At 42.5% G+C, this 22,911-nt stretch overlaps 1 protein-coding gene across 1 annotated transcript; it reads right to left on the reverse strand.

The window, feature by feature from the left end:
* Positions 1 to 528: 528 nt before the first annotated feature.
* Positions 529 to 4,606, reverse strand: LOC118646913. The gene is made up of 6 exons (XM_036290860.1): positions 4,438 to 4,606; positions 2,832 to 4,348; positions 2,484 to 2,777; positions 2,118 to 2,425; positions 1,119 to 2,031; positions 529 to 969 (listed from the first exon to the last, which is right to left on the reverse strand). Exons 1-6 carry the CDS (start codon positions 4,604 to 4,606, stop codon positions 529 to 531), a joined length of 3,642 nt encoding a protein of 1,213 aa, XP_036146753.1.
* Positions 4,607 to 22,911: the final 18,305 nt, after the last annotated feature.

Here is a 22,911-nt window from a genome sequence, read left to right on the forward strand (position 1 = left end):
ACAACAAAAAAAAACAGAAAAAAACAAATCAATAAAACAAAAAAAAGTACTCAAAAGAAGACAAGGGGCGGGGGGGGGGTCTCGGACGGGCGCGGGGCTCTACTTTCGCGGAGGGTCCCCTCTCTCCGTGGGTCGTCCCTCCGCCGCTCTCTGTCCGCGTCCCACGTCGATACTGCCGGGGGGGTCTCGGAGGCTTCCTGGTGGTCCTCCCCTTCTGCGTTTCGGCTCCGGGCCCTCCCGACCCTGTTCCGGGACATAGGGTCCCTGGGCTTCATAGCCCTCTCGACAGTGGCGGCACGTGGCCGCCGTGCATCCCGGCTCTCCGCACCGATAACAGTGGTCGTCCCTCCGGGGTCGGGGGCATCGCTTCGAGAAGTGATAGTAGAGAGAGCCGCAGTTCCAGCACTTCTTGCGTTCTCGGGGTACCGTCGGTTCCTCCGGCGATGGTTGTCGGGGGGGATTCCCCCGTCGCCGGGCCCCGCGCGGCTCGACCCGAGGCGGCCGCGGCCGCCGGTGGTGCTCCAAAACTCAGGGGCATTGACTGGGGTGTCGTCTCCAACAGGTGTGCCAGCACCCGGCACCCCAGTGCCGCGGCTCCGCCGCGGTGGTCTTCGTCTGCGATGCCGCGTCGACCGTTCGGGTCCCCTCCGTCTGAGTGCTCCTCTCGGCGGACGGGCGATCCTCCGTCTGTGTTCCCCGTTCGCAGGTCTCTGGGAGCTCCCTCACTACGGCCCCTCTCGTTGTATATTGCCGGGCCCTCATGTCGCGGGCCACCTGCTCGAAGTCGGTCCACAACCCTGGATTCTCCTCGCCGAGCCGCCGGAACAACTGGTCCCACCGCGCCACGAATTCCTCCATCCCCCTTTCCGCGCGCGCCCCGCAGGACGTACTAACCGTCCCCACCTTTTTCTGGCCCGATACTCTCCTCCGCCCAACGCCGATAACTTGGGGTCCGCTTTTCAGGGGTACCTACACACCCAAGGAGTCAACATTCGCCACATTAATAATGACACCCAACACCAACAAAAAAAAACAATTTTTGCGAGGAGAGAACAGGAAGAGAGAAAAAAAAATATTATATCGTTCGCCTGGCGGGCCACTCGCGGACGCTCCTATACGTCCAAAGGTTCCTGGTAGGGCTTCAGGTCCTTTATGTGGACCTTCCCGATCCTTCCCCCCGTCAAATCGGCGAGCTCGTAGACCACCGGCGATAGGATCCTCCTTATCACGAAAGGGCCGTGAAACTTTCGCGCCAACTTTGCCGAAAAGTGTCGCGCCCCCGACGATAATACGTGGTGCCGCTTCAGCACCTGTTCGCCCACCTCAAATTGGCGGTCGCGATGCCGGCGATTATAATATTTCGCCTGTTTCTCTTGGGCCGCCTCGAGGTTCTCGACCACCCACTCCTGCAGTGCCTCGAGGCGCTCCATACGTTCTCGCCACTCGGCCGGTTCGGTTCGCTCGACCTCGACGGCCGCTTTGTCCCGATACAGTCCCACCGGCGGTGGCTCCCGTCCCAAATTCAAAAATGCCGGTGTCGCCTGCAAGGACGTATGGTGCGTCGAATTATACGCGAATCGAAATTCATGCACGTGCGCGTCCCACTCACGGTGATCCCCATCCACGAACGCGGTGATCATGGTCTTTAGTACGCGGTTCACGCGCTCGACAGGATTGGCCTGCGGATGGTAGGGCGGAACCGTCGCGTGGTGAATACTGCACCGCTGCGTCAAAGCCTGTATTTCTCTGTTAACGAACTCCGTCCCGTTATCGGTCAGAAGCACGCACGGCGTACCCCACCGATAAATGACCAACTCTTCTATCGCCTCGCGGATTCTCTTTCCGGTAGCTTTTCGAAGTGGGCAGCACTCTACCCACTTTGTGAAGAAATCCTGAAGGACGAGTAAATACGAATGTCCCGCTTTACTGGTTGGGAGAGGGCCCATAATATCTGCCGCGACTACCGTCCACGGCGACTCTATCACTCTTTGTCCCATTAAACCGGCCGCAGCGTCCTGCTCCACCTTCGTCCTTTGGCACGTATCACAACGACGCACGTACTCCGCCACATCCCGATACATGCGCGGCCAGTGATACCGCAAGCAATTCGCTGGTACGTCTTATCGACCCCCAAATGTCCGGCGTGAGGAGGATCGTGGTTCTCGCGGATCACTTCCCGTCGCGTCTCCCTCGGTACTACTCTTTTCCATTGGTTCCGGTCGCCGACAACCCTCGCGATGCCGCGCGTCTTTCTTACGTATAGCTCGTCGCCCTCCAATTTCCAGTCAGGGTACTGCCGCGGATTTCTCGTTACTTCTTCCGCCCGCCCGACGTACCATTGGTCGTCCGTCGCGATCACGGCGCAGAGTTCCTCGCCCCCTTCGTACATTCGCGAGAGGGCGTCAGGTACGTGATGCATGGCCCCCTTCCGATATTCAATTACACAAATTGTGCATCCACCGTAGGCTGTTGTGGTCTGTTACCACCGTGAAACGATAGCCCTCGAGGTAGGGCCTAAATTTCCGAATTGCCCAAACAACCGCTAAACACTCCTGTTCCGTCGTGGAGTATTTCTTTTCCGCATCCGTTAACGAGCGACTCGCGTACGCGATGACGTGTTCGGCTCCCCCGATCTCCTGCGATAGTACCGCGCCTAAGCCCACCGAACTAGCGTCTGTCTGCACTACAAACGGCTTCTCAAAGTCCGGGCACGATAGTGTGGGAGAGTTCACGAGACACGATTTTATCACCTCAAAAGCTTGCTTTTGAGTGTCCCCCTACTCCCAAGAGCGGTTCTTCCTTAAAAGGCTAGTCAATGGCTCCAATCGGGCCGCACACTGTGGTATAAAACGCCGATACCACGACGCCATACCGATAAAACGACGCAATTGACGAATGTTACGCGGCGGCGGGTACTCTAGAATAGCGACTGTCTTCTCCGGGTCCACCGTTAGCCCTTCGTGTTGCACCAAAAATCCGAGGTATTTGACTTGCGAGCGACAGAACTTGCTCTTGTCCGGGTTGATAGTGAGGCCCGCTTCTCCGATACGATTGAACACGCGCCCGAGCCAGTGGAGGTGTTCCTTGAAAGTTCTTGTTACGATAACGATATCGTCAAGATAAGCGAACGCGTGGGGTTCCATCTCGGGCCCTATCAATCTATCTAAAAGTCTCTGAAACGTTGCAGGGGCTCCCGTGAGCCCATACGGCATGCGTGTAAATTGAAAGAGCCCCTTCCCTGGGACTGTAAAGGCGGTATATTCCTTACTATTCTTTTCCAGAGGGATCTGGAAGTAGGCCTGACTCAAGTCTATCGTCGATATGTATCGCGCCGCTCGCAGCTTGTCTAATATCGAGTTCATGTACGGCAGTGGGTACGCGTCCTTTTTCGAGACGTCATTTAACTTCCGGAAGTCCAGGCAGAACCGATACGTGCCGTTCGGCTTCTTTATCATAACTCTGGGCGTTGACCACTCTCTATTCGAGGGTTCTATAATGCCGGCCTCCAACATTTTATCTACTTCCTCGTAGATAGCCTGTTGTATTTTCGGCGACACGGGGTAGTACCGCTGCTTGATCGGCGCGTGCCCCCCGACGTCGATACGATGTTCCGTTAAGGAGGTCGTCCCTGGTCTCTTAGGGTCCCCGACGACTTCCGACTTTAGAAACTCAGCTAATTCGCGACTTTCCGCGGCCGATAGTTCGCTCAATCCCCCCTGCGAGGTGTCGGGCGTTAGACTCGCGTTCGCCTCCTCGCGTTGTACCGCCCCTTCTCTCTGCGTCTCTCTAGAATCGTTTTCGCTGTCCGTCCGCTGACCGCCGGTCGCCCCCCCCGTTAACGCGGCCGATAACGACCGGGTGGTCTCGGTCTCCAGAGAGAACTGTCTCGTCGGGTCGTCCCCGAAAGCCCATGTCTTCGCCGAAAAATTCACGACCATCCCGAAAGCCGATAAAAAATCCATGCCCAGAATGCACGATAAGCCGACCATAGGTAGTGCGTACGCCCTCACCGTTCGTTTCTGATTACCCAGCTCGAACGGGATCTCTACCTCCCCCCTCACTCTTGTCGTTTGTCCGGTCGCGGTGGTCACCCGCCGATCCGCGGCCGGACGGAACCGAAAACCTAAGCGTTTCACCAAATCAATCGTCTCCGCCCCTAGTATGGTGCGGCTCGATCCGGAGTCCAACAGCGCACGAACGCCATGGCCCAATATCTCGACGTTAAGAAAGGAGAGATAGGAGTCCCTCACCCCGAACGAATTGTAGACATAGTCGGTTTGGATCGTCGCGACTGCATTTTCAGGGCCGATAGGTGCAGGAGTCGGACCGCCCCCGGGTCGCGACCCCCCTACGCGTTTCCCGAACACGTGGGACAAGTGCGCGTCGTGACCCCGGTCCTTCCGCACCGATAGCAGTGCATCCGCGGGGCCTCCTTACAATCGCGCGCGTAGTGTCCCGTTCCCTCGCAATTCCAACACTTTCCGGTAAGTGCCCGTGCCCCGCTCGGGCCCGGCGTCGTCGTAGACGTACTCGGGGCGGCCGGCGTGGCTTGCGCGCTCGCGTCGCCGCCCGCGGCCGGTCTCTTTTCCTTCTTGTTCTTCGACATTCCGCTCCCCCCCCCCCCCCGGGGGTCGACACTCTCAACGCGGCAATCGTATCCGTCGTCCGTCCGTGACGGTTCCCTTTTCTCGGCGGCCGATACGCGAGATCCGGAAATAATGACCTCTCCGGGGGTGGCGGGGCCCGGTACGTTTGGGCGGCGCGGTGACAGCTCTCCGCGCGCGCCGCCAGCAATTCTAACGCGTCCAAATCCGTCACCGCTTCTCGCGGCACCATCGCCTGTAGACGCGGCAGCATGTGGCGGTGTGCGTACCCGATCTTCTCGGCTTCGCCCCACGGCGGCGTTAAACGGTCGAACATCGTGCCCAAACACGTCAAATAGTCGACGACGGACTCCCGCTCCCCCTGGGTACGGTGCATTATCTCGTCCCGTAGCGCGAATTGGAAATCCGGGTCTCCAAAGCGCACTTGCCACGCGGCCTTAAACGCCGCCCAGGTCGTCAAGCGCGCCTTCTTACCCCGGAACCAGTGCAGCGCGATCCCCGACAAAAAGAACGGCAGACAACGCAAGATATCCGCATCGTCCAACGGAATGAACTCGCGCCCCTCCTCGATCCGTATCAAGAACGTCTCGGCGTCCTCTCCGCGCGTTCCCGAAAACTTCAAGTTCCATTTTCGCATAATATTGTATGCGTTACCCATGGAACCGCCCCCCCAATCCCGGGAGTAGTGACCCCCGCTTTTTCTCGAAGGCCTCTCGTGAACGTGACCGATCGGCCCCCTCGCAACTTCATATGGGCTATCCGGTCGGTCTCCCTCCCCCTCGGGTAGGACTAGATGGTCCGAGTCCGACATCTCACGGCTCTCGGCCCCCTCCGCAGACTCGCCCGTGACCGCGGCCCGTCCTCGGCGCAGTAATCGAAGCGCTAATACGGAGTCCGATCCGTCTGTAGATAACCGGCGCCGCTCTAATTCCGCGATCAGCTGTTCGCGGTCGGCGGTGAAGATCCACGAGTCGTCCCCCTCCCGCCGGTTCATGCGGTCTCCCCGGGGACGCTGCCCGCGTCCCTATTATTTCGGGCCGCCCCGCGATGCCCAGTGCCCGCACAACCCAACACCGGTCGCGAGCGCGAAGGTACACTCGTCGTGGATTACGCGAGAAGGACCAAATCGCCAGTGGTAAACGCGACTTCCGCACGAAAGTATCCCTTCGAATTATGACAATAATTCATACAAAAAAAACAGAGCACAATACAAAAATATTAGGAAGTAATATCAAAGGTCAGATATACTGATGATGTTTCCACAGGCACAAAAAGAATAGGTACGGGTGTGCAAATATTTGCCCCGTTCGCGAAATCAATTGGTCGGCCCGCGAAACAACACTGCGTCACACGATAGAGATCCGAAGGTATTCCGAGAGAGAAAGGAAAAGAAAAGTTTTTCAAATACTCCGTTCTGAAAGGTCAGTAGCTAAACAATCTCTCCTCACTAGGAGAGACCGACAATAATAACCGGGCGACCCCCCAAAAAAAATATTTTAGAGCCAGGCTCCCGCGGAGGTAATATTTGCACACTAAAATCGAGTATTAATTTATCGATCCCATCATCACACGTCAATACTGAATAGCCGGTGAAATGCCACGAAAAAGAAAAAAAAGTTGTTAGGATCCACACGATCGGAAGGCAAAAAAAAAGAAAGGAAAAAAAAACACATTAATTAACCGTAAATCAATCCGAACGGTCTCGTAAATCAATAAGTCACGAAAAAGGAAAAGAGGAAATCGATAAATCAAATATCTCACCTAAATGGCATAATTCACACAAAGATAATAAGGCACACAGTTCAAATATTAATCAATTAAATCACTGAATTCAGTAACTCAAATAAATCAGATACAACAGCGTACACCGAGGGACGAGAAATAAGTTCGAACAATATTTCGTATTTATGGCGATTCTCTTTCTGTTCTCTGCGCGCTCGCAACAACGCTCTTCTCGCAAATCACAACATCTCCGTCCTTGGTAATGTGAATCTAAGATCAACGTTACAGTCTCTCTTTCCAAAGTTGTCCCCGCGGCCGTTCGGCCGGAAAGTATTTACGTTCGAGCAACTCAGTAAAAGAAAAAAAAATTAATGATTAGAAACACGACATGATCTACTCGTGATATTGTTATCGCTTGCTCATTACATTGGCCGTTGGCAATTGGCCTTCCGATACTCAACTTCACTTTCCGGTATTTAATCCGTCGTGGGAAGAAGTCTCACGACTCGTACTCCGTGCTCTCTTCAAAGGCTCGATAATACAATGTGAGATAGAAATGGAAAACTTTCAGGCGTTTCTCACTAATATCCTTGCACGCTTTATCGCCACTTATTTTCTCCTCCTCCCTCGGCACTCGCCGACAGACACAAGAAATAGCAATATATCACAAAAAAAATATATCAAGATCAAAACACATTATAGTAAATAACAGAAGTCATAAAAAAAAATCACATCATATATCGATCGCAAATAATATTCATAATATCATAGGAGCGTACGCCGCGAGACGAGAAATAAGTGCGAACAATAATTCGTGTTTATAGCGATCTCGGGGCATTCCTTCCGTTTCTTTCCTTCTTCAACACAATAGGCTCGGCGATAGCTATCTTACTCGCTCGTCAACAAGATCTCAAGATCACCAAAATCTTCCTTGAGCCATTCAACAACACAGCGAACGGGACGAACTCGAGCGCGCTTCGAAATTCCAATCGTTGTTTTCGTCTTCTCGCTAATCCTTGCGCGGCCCGAAATTTACTCTTACTCTCGTATTTTAGCTCACAAGAAAAGAAAAAAAACTTCGCTCGTACCGACAAAAAAATTCTACAGAGCCTCTCTTTGCTCGTTTATTTTACTTAGGGAATTGCCCTCGCCACTTATTCCTCTCTCGTCTCCCGACGTAAGCCCGACAACCAACATAAATTTTCAATAATGTCAATTCAATATAATTCACAAAATATCAAACACAACATATGTAACATATTACCAAGAGAAAGGTTCGCAGGTGTAAGCGGGAAAAGGGGAGACCAAAAAAATACGTAACTCGGAGCCCCCCTCCTTTTCCCCGCGCCAGCCGCTCGACCCGATAGTGCGCGATAACCGTCTTGCCCCCCTAATTTGAGGGCCTCACGTTGGGCGCCAAATTTTTGTCACGACTTTTCCTGACCGGGAAAGCCGCGAGCAAAAAGCAGCGAGACCGATAGGGTAACCGGTACCCCCGATGCCGTGCTTGTCGCGCTCGAATCTCGGCCACACGTTATCACGAGAATTGTTGGGCGCCAGACGCGCTCGACGACGCGTCAATTCGCGAAAATCGTTACGCCAAGGTGTCCTCGATCCTCACGCGACAATCTCGACCAGCTCTGCCTAACGGTAGAGGGGCGGGGCAGATCGTAAGGGAGCAGGCGGCGGCGGAAACACGAACTGGTGGACGACACACCAAAAAAACTAGACTCCGAGCTTAACAAATAACGATCTTTATTAGAAATAAATGTCAGATAGAAACAATAATCTCACGGGACGCGGCATGCGGCGCTCCGACAATGCGGCGCCACGGCGCGAATTAGACCAAAAAGAAACGCGAACGATACGCGGGAAGCTCCCGCGGTAGGCACGCGGCCGACAAGGACGGGCGGCGGAATCTCCCGCGCACAATGAATTTCGGGCGTTCGAACGTGCCGACACTCCCGGCAACTATAGAACACAACCGTGTGGCTCACGAGGGTCACAAAGCAATCGCCGGCCGCGGCCGCACTTTACCCCGTCGTGAAACCGGAAGTCCCGTCCACCCGCTACTCGCGACACGATACTCGCTCGCGCGAGGGCTTTGCGGCGCACACGGTCGAGGGGAATCTCCGACGGAACCCGAGCGTCGCTACACCCGTCTCCCCCGTGGCTCGGCGCGTTGACGTCCCGCCCGCTTACATCCGCCAATTCCCCAATTAACCACGCGAACGTATGACCGCCCCGCGGCCCGCGCGAATCACGCACCAACACTAAAACGGATGCAGAACGGACGCGGGGACGCCCCGCTAGCCAGCAACCGCTCACACGAAACTATTCTGGCGGGCCACCTAACCGATAAAGTCCAGGCGATGTCCTCCCCCGTCTCCAGGCTCGTTCCGTCGCCCTCGCTGAGGCCTCACACACGCCACACCGATAATTCCGCCTTTCGGGGCACAGCACGCGACCTTACACCTAGGACGCTCGCACGCAAAAGCGGGGTGGATCGCGGTCGATCCCGGATCGACGCCGCGACCCCCCGTCCAGTCATGCGCATTGTTTCCGCACCGCGACCCAAGTGCTGCAAGGCACGCAGTCCTGCGTCCGCAGGGACGTGCGCGCCATAATCCTTCCGGGGGCCTCGCAGGCCCCCGCAAAATTTTCTTTCTCCCGCTGGGCCACTTCCCGAGCCGAGGCAGCGCCCGCGGAGACCTCCGTTCCTCGCGAGAGGACTTGACGCCTCCCTCGACGCGTTTGGTCCCATCCGGGCTCCTCCACAGCCCTCCGAGATGTTCCGTCGTGGTGTTGGCGGGCACCGCCGCTTTAGACTCCGGCCGTGGCTCTCCCAGGGCCACGCCGAATTCCCGTGCGGGCCGCGTGCTCGTCTCTCTCGGGCACCAGTGGCGTCCTTCCTCCTTCCTCGCATTGCCGTCGCTCATTCTCCTCCTCTCTCGCTCTCTCGCCGAATTCCATCGAGAGGCGGTCGCCGCGCAAAGAAATCAAAAATATGTAACATTAATAATACGCTCGCTAGGCCCGTCGCGGTTCCCCATGGAGATCCCCTCTCGCCTCTCGCCTATTTTCCCCGTACGGCGCGAATTCGCAGCCTGTGACGGGGGAGGGACGCTGCTACCCGTGGCAGCTAAGCTACCACGTCACAATACATAGTACCTTTATTTGCAAGCTTAACATAAAATAATATGATATTGAATAGACTATGTAATTTCATATTAACTGATATAAATAAGCTGTTTATAGAAAAATACTTGAAAATTTTTAATATTTCAATACATAGATATAAAAAATATTAACAAAAGCATGCTGTATAATTAAAAATTTTTTTATACAGTAAAGTGGTTTATAATAGAGATCGATAATTCACCTTTTATATTAAATAAAAATTATAATCCACAATTCTATAAGATCAGCATGTCCTTTATTCACTCGTTCAGCTTGATTTGTCAATCGTTTTATAATGCCACATGTATTTCTGTACAAAACCCACAAGGGCCTGAAACCCTCATTTCTGAAAAATTATCTCTTTTTCTTCTTCTTCCCGGATGGTTGTCTGTTCCCTATAAATTATCTTTTATATCAAAAGGTAGAACTTTATATTCTGGAAGGCCGAGTTTTAATCAAATATTCAGTTTAAAAACTCATTAGGAACTGTTTGAAGGTGCCTTTTCACGCTGATGTTAGACGCTCATTTTCAGCGTCAAAAGACATCACATGACTAAAAATGAAGATACCCATTCGTCATTTTTAGTCACGTGATGTCTTTTGACGCTGAAAATCAGCATCAAGTGTCATCGTGAAAAGGCATCTTTAAGGAGCATTTTCATTGACGCTAGAAACCGGCAACAAATTGAAATCACTAGACTTTCTCTAAATTCGGCGTAAAGAAAATATAAAGGTGTCTTTTCATGCTGACGCTTGACATGACTAAAAATAAAGAGTGAGTCCCAGATGCGCACAGTAATAAACGGACACAGCAAGCTGAGTGAAACGGACACAGTAACAAACGGACACAGACCAAACGGACACAGTAATAAACGAACACAGTGCGAAACGGACACAGTGCGAAACGGACACAGTAACAAACGGACACAGACCAAATGCGCACAGAGCGAACTGGACATAGTGCGAAACGGACACAGACCAAATGCGCACACTGCACATGCGCACGGACCAAATGCACACACGGAAAATTGCAAACCCATTAAATACTTTGCACGCACATGCACACACAACACACACACACACGGAGGTGCAAGAGGGGCCTTCGGCCTACCCCGTCCAAGTCGCTAACCTATGTGGACTTTACTCTGCTTGCAATGTACATGGATTGCATTTGGTCCGTGCGCACGTGCAGTGTGCGCATTTGGTCCGTGTGCATTTGGTCCGTGCGCATTTAGTCTGTGTTTGTTTCGCATTGTGTCCGTTTCGCTCTGTGCGCATTTGGTCTGTGTTCGTTTGTTACTGTGTCCGTTTATTACTGTGCGCATCTGGGACGCTCCCAAAATAAAGATACCCATTCGCCATTTTTAGTCACGTGATGTCTTTTGACACTGAAAATGAGCGTCAAGCGTCAGCGTGAAAAGACACCTTAAGCCTTGTTCGTTTTGTCTGTTCTAGGTCTACTCGGAGCAAACCCAAGCAGACCAACGCATTCTAATAGGTTGATTCCGATGACGCCAACCTATTACAGTGCGTTGGTCTGCTTGGGTTTGCTCCGAGTCGACCCAGAACAGACAAAACGAATAAGGCTATAGTAAGAGCGGAATGAAAGTAAGAAGTAAGATAACCCATTTACACCCAAGAAATTTCACTTCTCTCCAGAGTGAATTGAGATTGGAAGGCGGGGTGTAAACTAGGTCATAGACTTAGGTCCGTATTCTGAATACGGACCTTAGTTTACACCCAGCCTTCCAATCTCGATTCACTCTAAAAAGAAGTGAAATTTCTTTGGTGTAAATGGGTTATCTTACTTCTTACTTTCATTCCGCTCTTGAGTAAGATCAATCCAGTGCAAACGTTCCCTAAATACAGTTCACTTCGGAGAGAATCGGGATTGGACGGCTGGGTGTAAACTAGGTCATAGGCCGGTATTCATAGTTGAATCTTATTTAAAGATTGTCTCAAGCAATGTCTTAAGATGCTAATACGGCTCTGTGATTGGCTGATGGCATCTTAAGACAGTACTTAAGATGATTTTAAATATAAGATCCGACTATGAATACCCGCTATAGTCTTATTACATATATGAGAGACTGGCCATTCTATAATTCCGCGTGATTCGTGCACGTGACTTGTGCCCAGATAATGGCATCACCAATAAGAAACACTGCTCACTGAGCGCGAACGGATAAAAGTTTGGATTGAACCATAGAGCTTGTATTAATGGAGGGGCCTTGATGCATCGCGACGCGCGCGGGAAAAATCGACAGAGAGGTGGATATATTATGTCTTTTTTCGTGTGGGAACAGGTTCGTAATTATGCAATCTGAGGCCCAATTCTCGAATTCGTACGAAAAAAAATTGCTTACAAAGATAACACTTTGTATTCATTAAGTGGTACATAATTTAGAATCTAAAAAATGCATGCCAATCAATGAATGCACAGTATTACTTTTGTTTGTAAAAATGTTTTGTACTAATTGTAACAGCCCGAGACCTAAGTAGGCACCAAGTAGGTAGGCTCGTACCTGTCGTATGTGCGCTTCTTTCCTTCGAGAAAACGGACTGGTGGGGATGTCCAACACGAAAAGAGACAGAATATATGAGAATATATTCATGTCTCTGTCGATTCTCCCCGCGCGGACTCCGGCATATAGCAATGGCCCCTCCATTAATACAAGCTCTATGGATTGAACAGACGACAGCGATAAACAAACGCGCGCACACATATCGAGTTCACGATATATCGCCACCATTTTCTGGGCACATTCCTAAAGTCGGCCAGTCTATAGTATAGAGTCTCTATCTCTATAGAGCAATCGTTCTATCAACAAAAGGATTAGAAAATGATAAATTTACAAACAATAACGTTTAAATATTTCCGCCGTTGGTTGCCGAGCGAAGCAGTTACGGTAGGCGGCCGATAAGTGGCGGCGGCGTCACTTATGAAATTAATAATTTGTTAATTTTTCAATAAAAATGCAATAAATAATGAAAGTAATTATGGAGCAATGCGAAGCAACAAAGGAACAATCGTTTTATGTTGAATATATTCGCAGAGAACTGTATAAAATACATTTGTTCAAGAAAACGGATGGTTTATTGCTAAAATATTAAAGAAAATTAATTACAAGAGTGGAGCGATTGAATATCTCTACAGAGCAAGCGAGGAGCAATTGTTCTATCAACAAAAGCATTAGAAAATGATAAATTTATAAACAATAACGTTTGAATATTTCCGCCGTTGGTTGCCGAGCGAAGCAGTTATGGTAGGCGGCCGATAAGTGGCGGCGGCGTCACTTGTGAAATTAATAATTTATTAATTTTTTTTTAAAAATGCAATAAATCATGAAAATAATTATAGTGCAATGCGAAGTAATAAAGGAGCAATTGTTTTATGCTCTATTTAGTTGCACAAAGCTATTACAAATATGTTTTTATTATAAATAAAAAATTTAACCATTTTTTGTTAATATTTAGAAAAATATTAATTTTAAATTTAAATTTTAAAAGCAATTGCAGATTCTGATGGAGCAATGAAGGAGCAATCGTTTTATACTTTACTTATTTCCAGCTATTTATATAAATATGTTTATTATTAAAAATAAAAAATTTTACGTTTTTTGTTAATATTTTGAAAAGTATTAATTTTAAAAGGGGAGCAATTGTGGATCTGATGAAGCAATGAAGGAGCAATCGTTTGAGCTACTGTTTATTAAAAAATATGGACTTGCAGCGCCAACGTATTTCTGATCCAAGTCGCACTCTTACTAAGACCAGGAGTTATGTCGTAAATTTCAAGATGTTATAGCAAAAAATCTTATTGAGTACATAGAATTAAATATCCTTCTCCAGAATTAAAGTATAGACAATAACGGAGTGCGATGTAAAAAAATTTATACGAAAAACCAAAAAAAGTTAAAAAATTACAGTTTTGTTGTTAATTTCTATGGTCGACTCGTGACTAAGTTGGGCGTTTACATAAATTATAAATGATCTTATAAAAAAAAATAAAAACATTACACGTATACAATGAAAATTATGTAAACTATGTTTTACATGTCAACTACACTCACTCGAAAAAAAAGCGGTACACCTAAAATTTGTTAAAAAATCGCTAAACTTCCAATGACGATAACTACGCGAGTAATAAAGGTAAAAAGGTTTCTAAAAAAAGAAATTAAAACTTCAAATGTCTATTTTAAGAATTGATTTTGTAAAATTTTGCGTAATAATTTTTTTCAAAATGGCGCATGACAAAGCGAAAACACGCGAAATTGAAAAATATTGGTCCGAGTTTGCGACGATCCATGGCAAGAGGCAAGTGTCGCAACTTAATGGGATAAAGAGCATGCGATAGTACAGAATTTTCCCTTCAAAATGCTTTTTTACTCGTCTCGATACGATGATTTTTCGCTGAGATATGCTCATTTGAATAAAAAGGCAGTTTTTTACTTTAAATGCGCATATCTCAGCGAAAAATCATCGTATCGAGACGAGTAAAAAAGCATTTTGAAGGGGAAACTCTGTACTATCGCATGCTTTTTATCCCATTAAGTTGCGATACTTGCCTCACGCCATGGATCGTCGCAAACTCGGACCAACATTTTTCAATTTTGCATGCTCTCGCTTTGTCATACGCCATTTTGAAAAAAATTATTACGCAAAATTTTACTAAATCGATTCTTAAAGTAGACATTTGAAGCTTTAATTTCTTTTTTTAGAAACCTTTCTGTCTTTAATACTCGCGTAGTTATCGTCATTGGAAGTTTAGTGATTTTTTGACAAATTTTAGGTGTACCGCTTTTTTTTCGAGTGAGTGTATATAAACAATTAATCAATAAATCATAAAAAATGCAGATTTTTCAGAAAATCATATTCCATTTCTAAAAATATTATATACTTTTATTTCATCAATACTAAAGTCAGATATATTAACAATCTTATAACTTAATTATTTTTTTCTGTTGTGTTAACAATTTATAATAATTGCTTGTATTGCCTGCATAAAAAATTCGTGTAAACATAATATAAACATTTTTACGTAAATAATTTATGTAATTTTTAAATTACAGCACAACCTTTCTTGTGACATTCCTATGTGGATTATTTTAGTACTTGTTTACACAATTTTTTTCTTATTGACAATTTATGTAATGTTAATTATTAAATTGAATAAGTATAAAAGACTGAAGTTAATTGTTATTACATTTTACTTTAGCATTGATAAAATGAAAATAAATGTCTTCAATGTATTTATTATTTTTAATTGCGTCTATATAATCAGAATTTAAGTATAAAAAATAATAACTTAATATTAGGGAGGTAAAAAGCATGTAAAGGAATAAACAAAAGTTACGATTAGAAAATATTAAACATTTAAAATACAAAGCAGTATCATGTTTCATTTATTTTATTATAAACATTTTATTATAAAAAAATAAATCATTATTTTAAACCCCCAAAAAGCTTACATGCTAATAAAAATACAATTATTACGCTTAAAATAAAATATTTCTCGCAACTACATGTTCATTTTTCTTAAACATTTTATTTTATAAGGAAACATAAAAAATCTTACATGCTAATAAAAACATTTCTCGCGATTTGTTTGTTCCAATTTCTTGGTGAATAAACCAACGGCTAAATCATGTGTTTATCTCCGATTAATTGAAAGGAGAAACAGAGACATATGATTTAACTATAAATTTACTAAGAAATTAAATCAACCTGCGGAGTAAAACAATTTTTGCGTACCTTGCAAATCATAACTAAATACCCCATCTCTTAAAATTTGCAGATTTAAACACAACTTGCATATTATTATTTTTTAAACACAACATTCCAAGTTCTATACAAATTTAAAGCGAGTCTTTAGATGCAAGGAGAGCACTCATATTATATTGTGATATTGGACAATCCATTTCGAGTTGTCCAATATTACAATAGATGAATCTAAACTTAATAATACCTACTGCAGGTTGTTTCAACTTTTTAGTAAATTTATATTTAAATCATATGTCTTTCTTTCTCCTTTCAATTACACAAAGATTAACACACGATTTACCTGTTAGTTTGTTGACCAAGATATTAGAACAATCGATCCTTACACATTTAATTTTCTTTACACGTTCATTATTTTTTTTAAACGTTCTATCTTAAAATTATAAGGAAACTTAAGAAAATCTTATATGCTAATAAAAAAACATTTCTCGCGATTTGTTTGTTCCAATTTCTTGGTGAATAAACCAACAGCTAAATCATGTGTTTATCTCCGTTTAATTGAAAGGAGAAACAGAGACATATGATTTAACTATAAATTTACTAAGAAATTAAAACAACCTGCAAAGTAAAACAATTTTTGCGTATCTTGCAAATCATAACTAAATACCCCATCTGTTAAAATTTGCAGATTTAAACACAACTTGCATATTATTTTTTAAACACAATATTCCAAGTTCTATATAAATTTAAAGCGAGTCTTTAGATGCAAGGAGAGCACTCATATTGTGATATTGGACAATCCGTTTTGAGTTGTCCAATATTACAATAGATGAATCTAAACTTAATAATATCTACTGCAGGTTGTTTCAACTTTTTAGTAAATTTATATTTAAATCATATGTCTCTCGTTCTCCTTTCAATTAGACAAAGATTTACACATAATTTACCTGTTAGTTTGCACACATAGAAGAAACTATGTTTGTCACAATCATTAATAGCAAGATATGGAACAGCCATTCTGTCACAGTGCGACAATCACTCATGCTATAGCAAGAACTATATATGGTTGTCACACTCATAACGATGTTCTCACGCTCATAACGCTGAGGGAGTGCCAACCATATCATAGTTCCCGCTACGAGTGTTTGCCGCATCGCGACAGTATGGCTATACCATATTTTACTATTTATATGATTGTGGCAACCATATAATTTTTTCTATGTCTTGGTACCTGATATCCTACTGGTGGTAGTAGTACGGTGCATACGAAGTGGCCGGTGCGTACAAAGCAGCCGGTGCGGGTGGTGTGTATAAAGCGGCCGGTGCGGGTGGTGCAAACGGAGCGGCCGGTGCGAGAGGTGGTGCGTACGGAGCGGCCGGTGCGGGTGGTGCTTACGGAGCGGCCAGTGGTGCGTACGCAGGAGGCGGTGCGATTCGGACAGATTCGTGTTGTGTGGCCGGGGTGGGCGCTGCATCTTGTTTTTGTCATGTTTGGCGAGCAATGAACTTTTTTTCTTGTTTTTTTTTCGAATGCTCGATAAATTTGTTCTTTAATTTTCTGGAAATAAAAAACATAAACATATTTGTATTGTACGCAAATGAGTACATATCTTATATGCATACATACATACATACATACATATCTACGTACACATGTTTCCAGTCTTACCGTACCACCTTCTAAGGCAGATTCCTAAGAATTTATTTAAAGAAGATAATTCTAATTCCCAAATGTTTATCTTTATGAATGAAATCTTTATTTGAAAAATAGAAAGTGTAATAATTTTAAATATAATTATTTAAATAGCACGAATATAATTTACTTTACTAAAAAAAATAATTAAAGTAAAAACATTTACTTGATTTGAACAAAAATTTATTTCAGTGTAGCGGGCATCTAACAAGTAATTTTCTTCAATAAAATAAAATTTGTTTGCAAAGGAAGGTTGCTTTGAAAAGGAAAAATTGAAATCTAAGAAAAATTTTACTTCATTCAAGAAAATTATTTATTACATGGCTGTTAAGAAATTATTTATTAAAATTTAAATATTTATTTTTTTAGCGTATAGATTTTGAATATTACACTCTATCTGTAAAAAAAAAATTAATCAATAGAAAAAATTATTTTCTTCTTGAAGAATAAATGTTTATTTATATAACAAGATATAAGTATCCAAGAGTATATAATTTTTAATTTAAAAAATGTTTATTTTAATTCTGTTAAATATTTACTAAAATATCATTTTCGTAGCGAAGAAAATTAAATTTTTTATTAAAAAAAAAAACAATTTACTTAATTTTATTAATAGTACTCTAAATCTCATGAAATCTTTATTTAAAAATAGAAAGTGTAATGATTTTAAATCGAATTATTTAAATAGCACGAATATAATTTAGTTTACTAAAAAAAATAATTAAATTAAAAACATTTACTTGATTTGAACAAAAATTTATTTTAGTGTAGCGGGCATCTAACAAGTAATTTTCTTCAATACAGTAAAATTTGTTTGCTGAAAAGAAAAAATTGAAATCCAAGAAAAATTTTACTTTATTCAAGAAAAATGTTTATTACATGGCTTTTAAGAAATTATTTATTAAAATTTAAATATTTATTTTTTCAGTGTATAGATTTTGAATATTACACTCTATCTGTAAAAAAAAAAATTAATCGATAGAAAAAATTATTTTCTTCTTGAAGAATAAATGTTTATTTATATAACAAGATATAAGTATCCAAGAGTATATAATTTTTAATTTAAAAAATGTTTGTTTTAATTCTGTTAAATATTTACTAAAATATCATTTTCGTAGCGAAGAAAATTGGATTTTTTATTTAAAAAAAAAAAATTTACTTTATTTTATTATTAATAGTACTCTAAATTTCATAAAATCTTTATTTGAACGTAGAAAATGCAATGATTTAAATTAATTTATTTAATATAATACACATATTTACTTGAAATTAGATATTTTTATTTAAATAAAATAAATATTTACTTCAACGAAACAAAATAATTTAAAGTAATTCTATTTACTTCCTTTAAAAAAATTTTTTTCTCAGTGTATGTATGTATATATGTACGTACGTACGTATGTATACCTGCACACATGTATGCATGCATATTATTATCATAACTATACTCTATTCAACTGTAGATTCTCCTTCCTTCGCGCACAAGAGGCGGCATATCAGGCAAAGTGGAGATGTATCAGTACACATACGTAATTACGGCACGCTCGGGCTTAAGCTTTGAACATTGTACGGGTGAAATCTCGATATTTCAAGACGCGAAATGAGTTTTTTAAAAGAGGACAAATCTCATTAAATAGAGTATATATACATGCTGAAATTAATATTACTTACTTTGTTTAGGCCCCCATAAGGATTTTGATATTGGGTATGATAGGAAATTTTTTTTATTTCCTTCGCCGCCATCGTCGCCGTCGTCGTCATCGCTGCCGCGGTCGTCGTCGTCGCCGTGATCGTCGTCGCCGCCGCGGTGGTCGTCTCCGCCGCGGTCGTCGTTGTCGCCGCGAGCGTCGTCGCCGCCGCCGCCGCGGTCGTCGTTTCCGCCGCGGTCGTCGTCGTCGCCGCGAGCATCGTCGCCGCCGCCGCCGCGGTTGTCGTCGTCGGTGCCGGTAACTTACACACCGTTGAGGGCAAACTTTTTTCTGTAATCAAAAACACTTATTATTTTAAATTCAAGCTATCGATCGAGCCTGATTAGAACTTAATCGATGTAGCCATTATTAAGATCTCATTTGCAAGTCGCGTACTTGCGTGAAGATACACGGCGGTCTCGCACTACGCTTATATTTGGCGCTTATATTTGACCGTGTGTCTTGATATTACTTTTAATTAATATTCAACAATAATCAAGAGGCACGGTAGTGCCTCGCGCCAAGTGTACGCGCAGCGAGGCACCACCGCTGCTTCTTTTACGCGAGACGCCGTTTGCGATTTTCTGTACATATCGGATTCTCAATAACGGCTGAATCGATTGATTTCTAAATAGGTTTAATGGATAGCTTGGATTCGATTTATATAATGAAAGTATTTTTATTTTTCCGCTACATGACTTACGAGCGAAGATATTGCGATTAAAGTTTTTCGCTCAAGAGTAAATCTGTTTAAGAAACGTCGTAGTCATCGTCGTCGCCCGGCCGCTAGGACAAATGGCGGCGGTTTGTATTTTGTACTGTTGCTTTCCGCGCGATAGATGGCTTACGAATTGACACGGAACACGAGTAATTATAGGTTTGTTCTTTTTAGTTGTTTGCTACACTAGTTTCTAACTTACTGCACCAGTGCAGCAGTGCAGTGAAAAAGAACAGACCATTTGTATCGTGATTGGCGATCGGCGCGCCGCGTATTGAGGTAATGATTTGAGGTTAATCATGTGACAGTTCGAGGTTAGTGTCATGTTGACGTGCGCGAGGTTAATGACAAGTTAATTTTTATTATACATAATTTTCATCTTACATCGTAGATTACATCATGAAAGAAAATATGGCTATGCCTAAATTGATAATTATCTCAGATAAGTTACACAAAATTGTATGATAAATATTCTGAGATAAGAGTAATACTTTGTATTATGTTTTATTTTTAGTTTTTAAAAGAAAGAGAGGAAGAAGTGTCTTGTGCGAAGTGTATACGTCCTACTGTGGATAAGAAGCCAAAATCATAAAAAATCTATTTAAAAAAAAGAGGATAATGTTGGAGCAAGCAAAAGTAGTACCCAGTACTACGCTATTTAACTCAACTACCTAACGTCAAGATTGAACGTACTACTTTTACACACACATCACTGTGCAGTTCCGAATTCATGCGGTCCGCATTTTCCTTTCCATATTCTACAAGTAATATAGGAAACAAGATAGCTATTGCGTCTACTCTAGTCCACAGGTCGGGCGCAAGGAGATGGGTGTGAGTGTGCCACGTGCAACCTGGAGATGTGCTTACTGAAGGGATTACTATTAATAATTTGCAACATATCAGTGAACGCGAGCCAAAGGACTTTGATCTGTTGGTGCATCCATGTGCCAGGAGTATTTTTATGAAGCATTCCAAGTAAGCTATTGAGAGCAGGTATACCCTGAAAGTCCTTTGTGAAGGGAAGACCAGATTGTGGCAACGGGTTGTGCATATTTCATTGTTTCTTGATCTATCTTTTCTAGATGGCATGATGAGGAAGAAGAGTCAATTTCAAATAGCAGATGCAAGACTTTTGAAGAACAGCAGTTGTGGTACAATATTATACTTAGACAGTATAGTTTTACAACCTAACTTAAAGAATACAATCAAATGCGTTGCCTCAGCCATTTATCATATTAAGAATAGAACCTTGCAGCGATAGATTAATATATTTGATAAACTACACTCATTAACGATAATATATCACTTCTGTAAATTTTTTTTTACTTTCCTTTATTGAAAATTCCATAATTTTAAGTTTGATCCTAAGATTTCAGCTGTTTAACGTTGACTGATGGTTTAACTATATAAATACTTATATAGTCAAAGTATGTATGTTTAAAAACAGTATCTAACAGTATAAATCTATCTTTCAGAGAGATGGTGTTTCTGATTATGATAAACTTAATCCGGAGCATAAGCAGATATATAAATTTCTAAGAACATTGTTTAACGCCGCTTAGCTCACCACTGACTGTACTATTATAACGCTGGTTTACTTTGAACACGTACTTATGCAGAAAGAAGATGCTGTAGATGCTGCAATTTAATATAAATGTTCCTACTAGTGTATATACCAAATTACTTATTACTCTCAAATGTAATTTATATGATTTAAGAAAATAATGATAATGAAAATTCTTTAGTTTAAAGTTAGTAGCATTGATTGTTTAAGTTAACATAATCCGGAGCACAAGCAGATATATAAATTTATTAAGACATTATTGTTTAATGCCGCTTAGCTCACCGCTGACGGTGCCATTACAACATTACTATTATTACATTATTATTACTTATTTTATTTATATTATATGCCAAATATTACTTCCTATAGATTTTCCTGTTTTATTCTATTGTATTTCATTTCACTTTTCATTCGGTTTATTGTAAATATTGAAAAACAAGAAATATTTGGCATATAATATAAGTAAAATAAAAATGTAATGGCATCATCAGCGGTGAGCTAAGCGACGTTAAACAACAATGTCTTAATAAATTTATATATCTGTTTATGCTTTGGATTATGTTAACTTAATACAATCAATGCTGCTAATTTTAAACTAAAGAATTTTTATTATGTGTAATTTGGTATATACACTAGTAGGAACATTTATATTGAATTGCAGCATCTACAGAATCTTCTTTCTGCATAAGTAAGTGTTCAAAGTAAACCAACATTATAATAGCACAGTCAATAATGAGTTAAGCGGCGTTAAACAATGTTCTTAGAAATTTATATATCTGCTTATGCTCCGGATTAAGTTTGTTATAATCATCAGAAACACCATCTCTCTAAAAGATAGATTTATACTGTTAGATACTGTTTTTAAGCACACATACTTTGATTATATAAGTATTTATATAGTTAAACCATCAGTCAACGTTAAACAGCTGAAATTTTAGGATCAAACTTAAAATTATGGAATTTTAAATAAAGAAAAGTGAAAAAAATTAGATAATAGTAAATATATACAAAAATAAAGATAGAAATAGATCATCATTGATTTACAGAAGTGACATATTATCGTTAATGAGTGCAGTTTCTCATCAAATATATTGATCTATCGAGGTTCTATTCTTAATATGAAAACGAGGCAACGCATTTGATGGTATTCTTTAAGTTAGGTTGTAAAACTGTATACTGTCTAAGTATAAATATTGTACCGTAACTGCTGTTCTTCAAAGGCCTTGCATCTGCTATTTGAAATTGACTCTTCTTCCTCATCATGCCATCTAGGAAAGATAGACCCAGAAACAACGAAATATGCACAACCCGTTGCCACAATCTGGTCTTCCTTTCACAGAGGATTTTCAGGGTATACCTGCTCTCAATAGCTTACTTGGAATGCTTCATAAAAATACTCCTGGCACATGGATGCATCAACAGATCAAAGTCCTTTGGCTCACGTTCACTGATATGTTGCAAATTATTAATCCCTTCAGTAAGCGCATCTCCAGGTTGCACATGGCACACTCAGACCCATCTCCTTGCGCCCGACCTGTGGACTGGAGTAGAAGCAATAGCTATTTTTGTTCCCTATATTACTTATAGAATATGGAAAGGAAAATGTGGATCGCGTGAATTCGGATAAAAAGGGATGGTTATAAAAAATATACATATTCAATTTAAATTTAATTATGCTTATATATTTATTTAATTAAAAATTACATTTCGTACAAAAAAAACCAGGATGCGTTTTATGCTCTGAAACAATAAAACAAAATGTTATTTATTTTGTACATTTACTGTGATGTGTTGTTTTTTATTATTACTTATATTACTTACTTTTTACTGATAGGTAATATATATATTTTGGCCTCTGCCAATGTGCTTCCCACGGCCTCTCCCGCGTCCTCTCCCACGGCCTCTCCCGCGGTCTTGCCCGTGGCCCCTTTTTGATTTCTTGCTCCCGCGTTGCCAGCGAGGAGCTGTAAAAAAGAAAAAATAAAACATTAATAAAATATTAATATTCTTTTTTTTATCAT

The sequence above is a fragment of the Monomorium pharaonis genome, chromosome 1, assembly GCF_013373865.1.
Source record: "Monomorium pharaonis isolate MP-MQ-018 chromosome 1, ASM1337386v2, whole genome shotgun sequence".
Classification (NCBI taxonomy): Eukaryota; Metazoa; Arthropoda; class Insecta; order Hymenoptera; family Formicidae; genus Monomorium; species Monomorium pharaonis.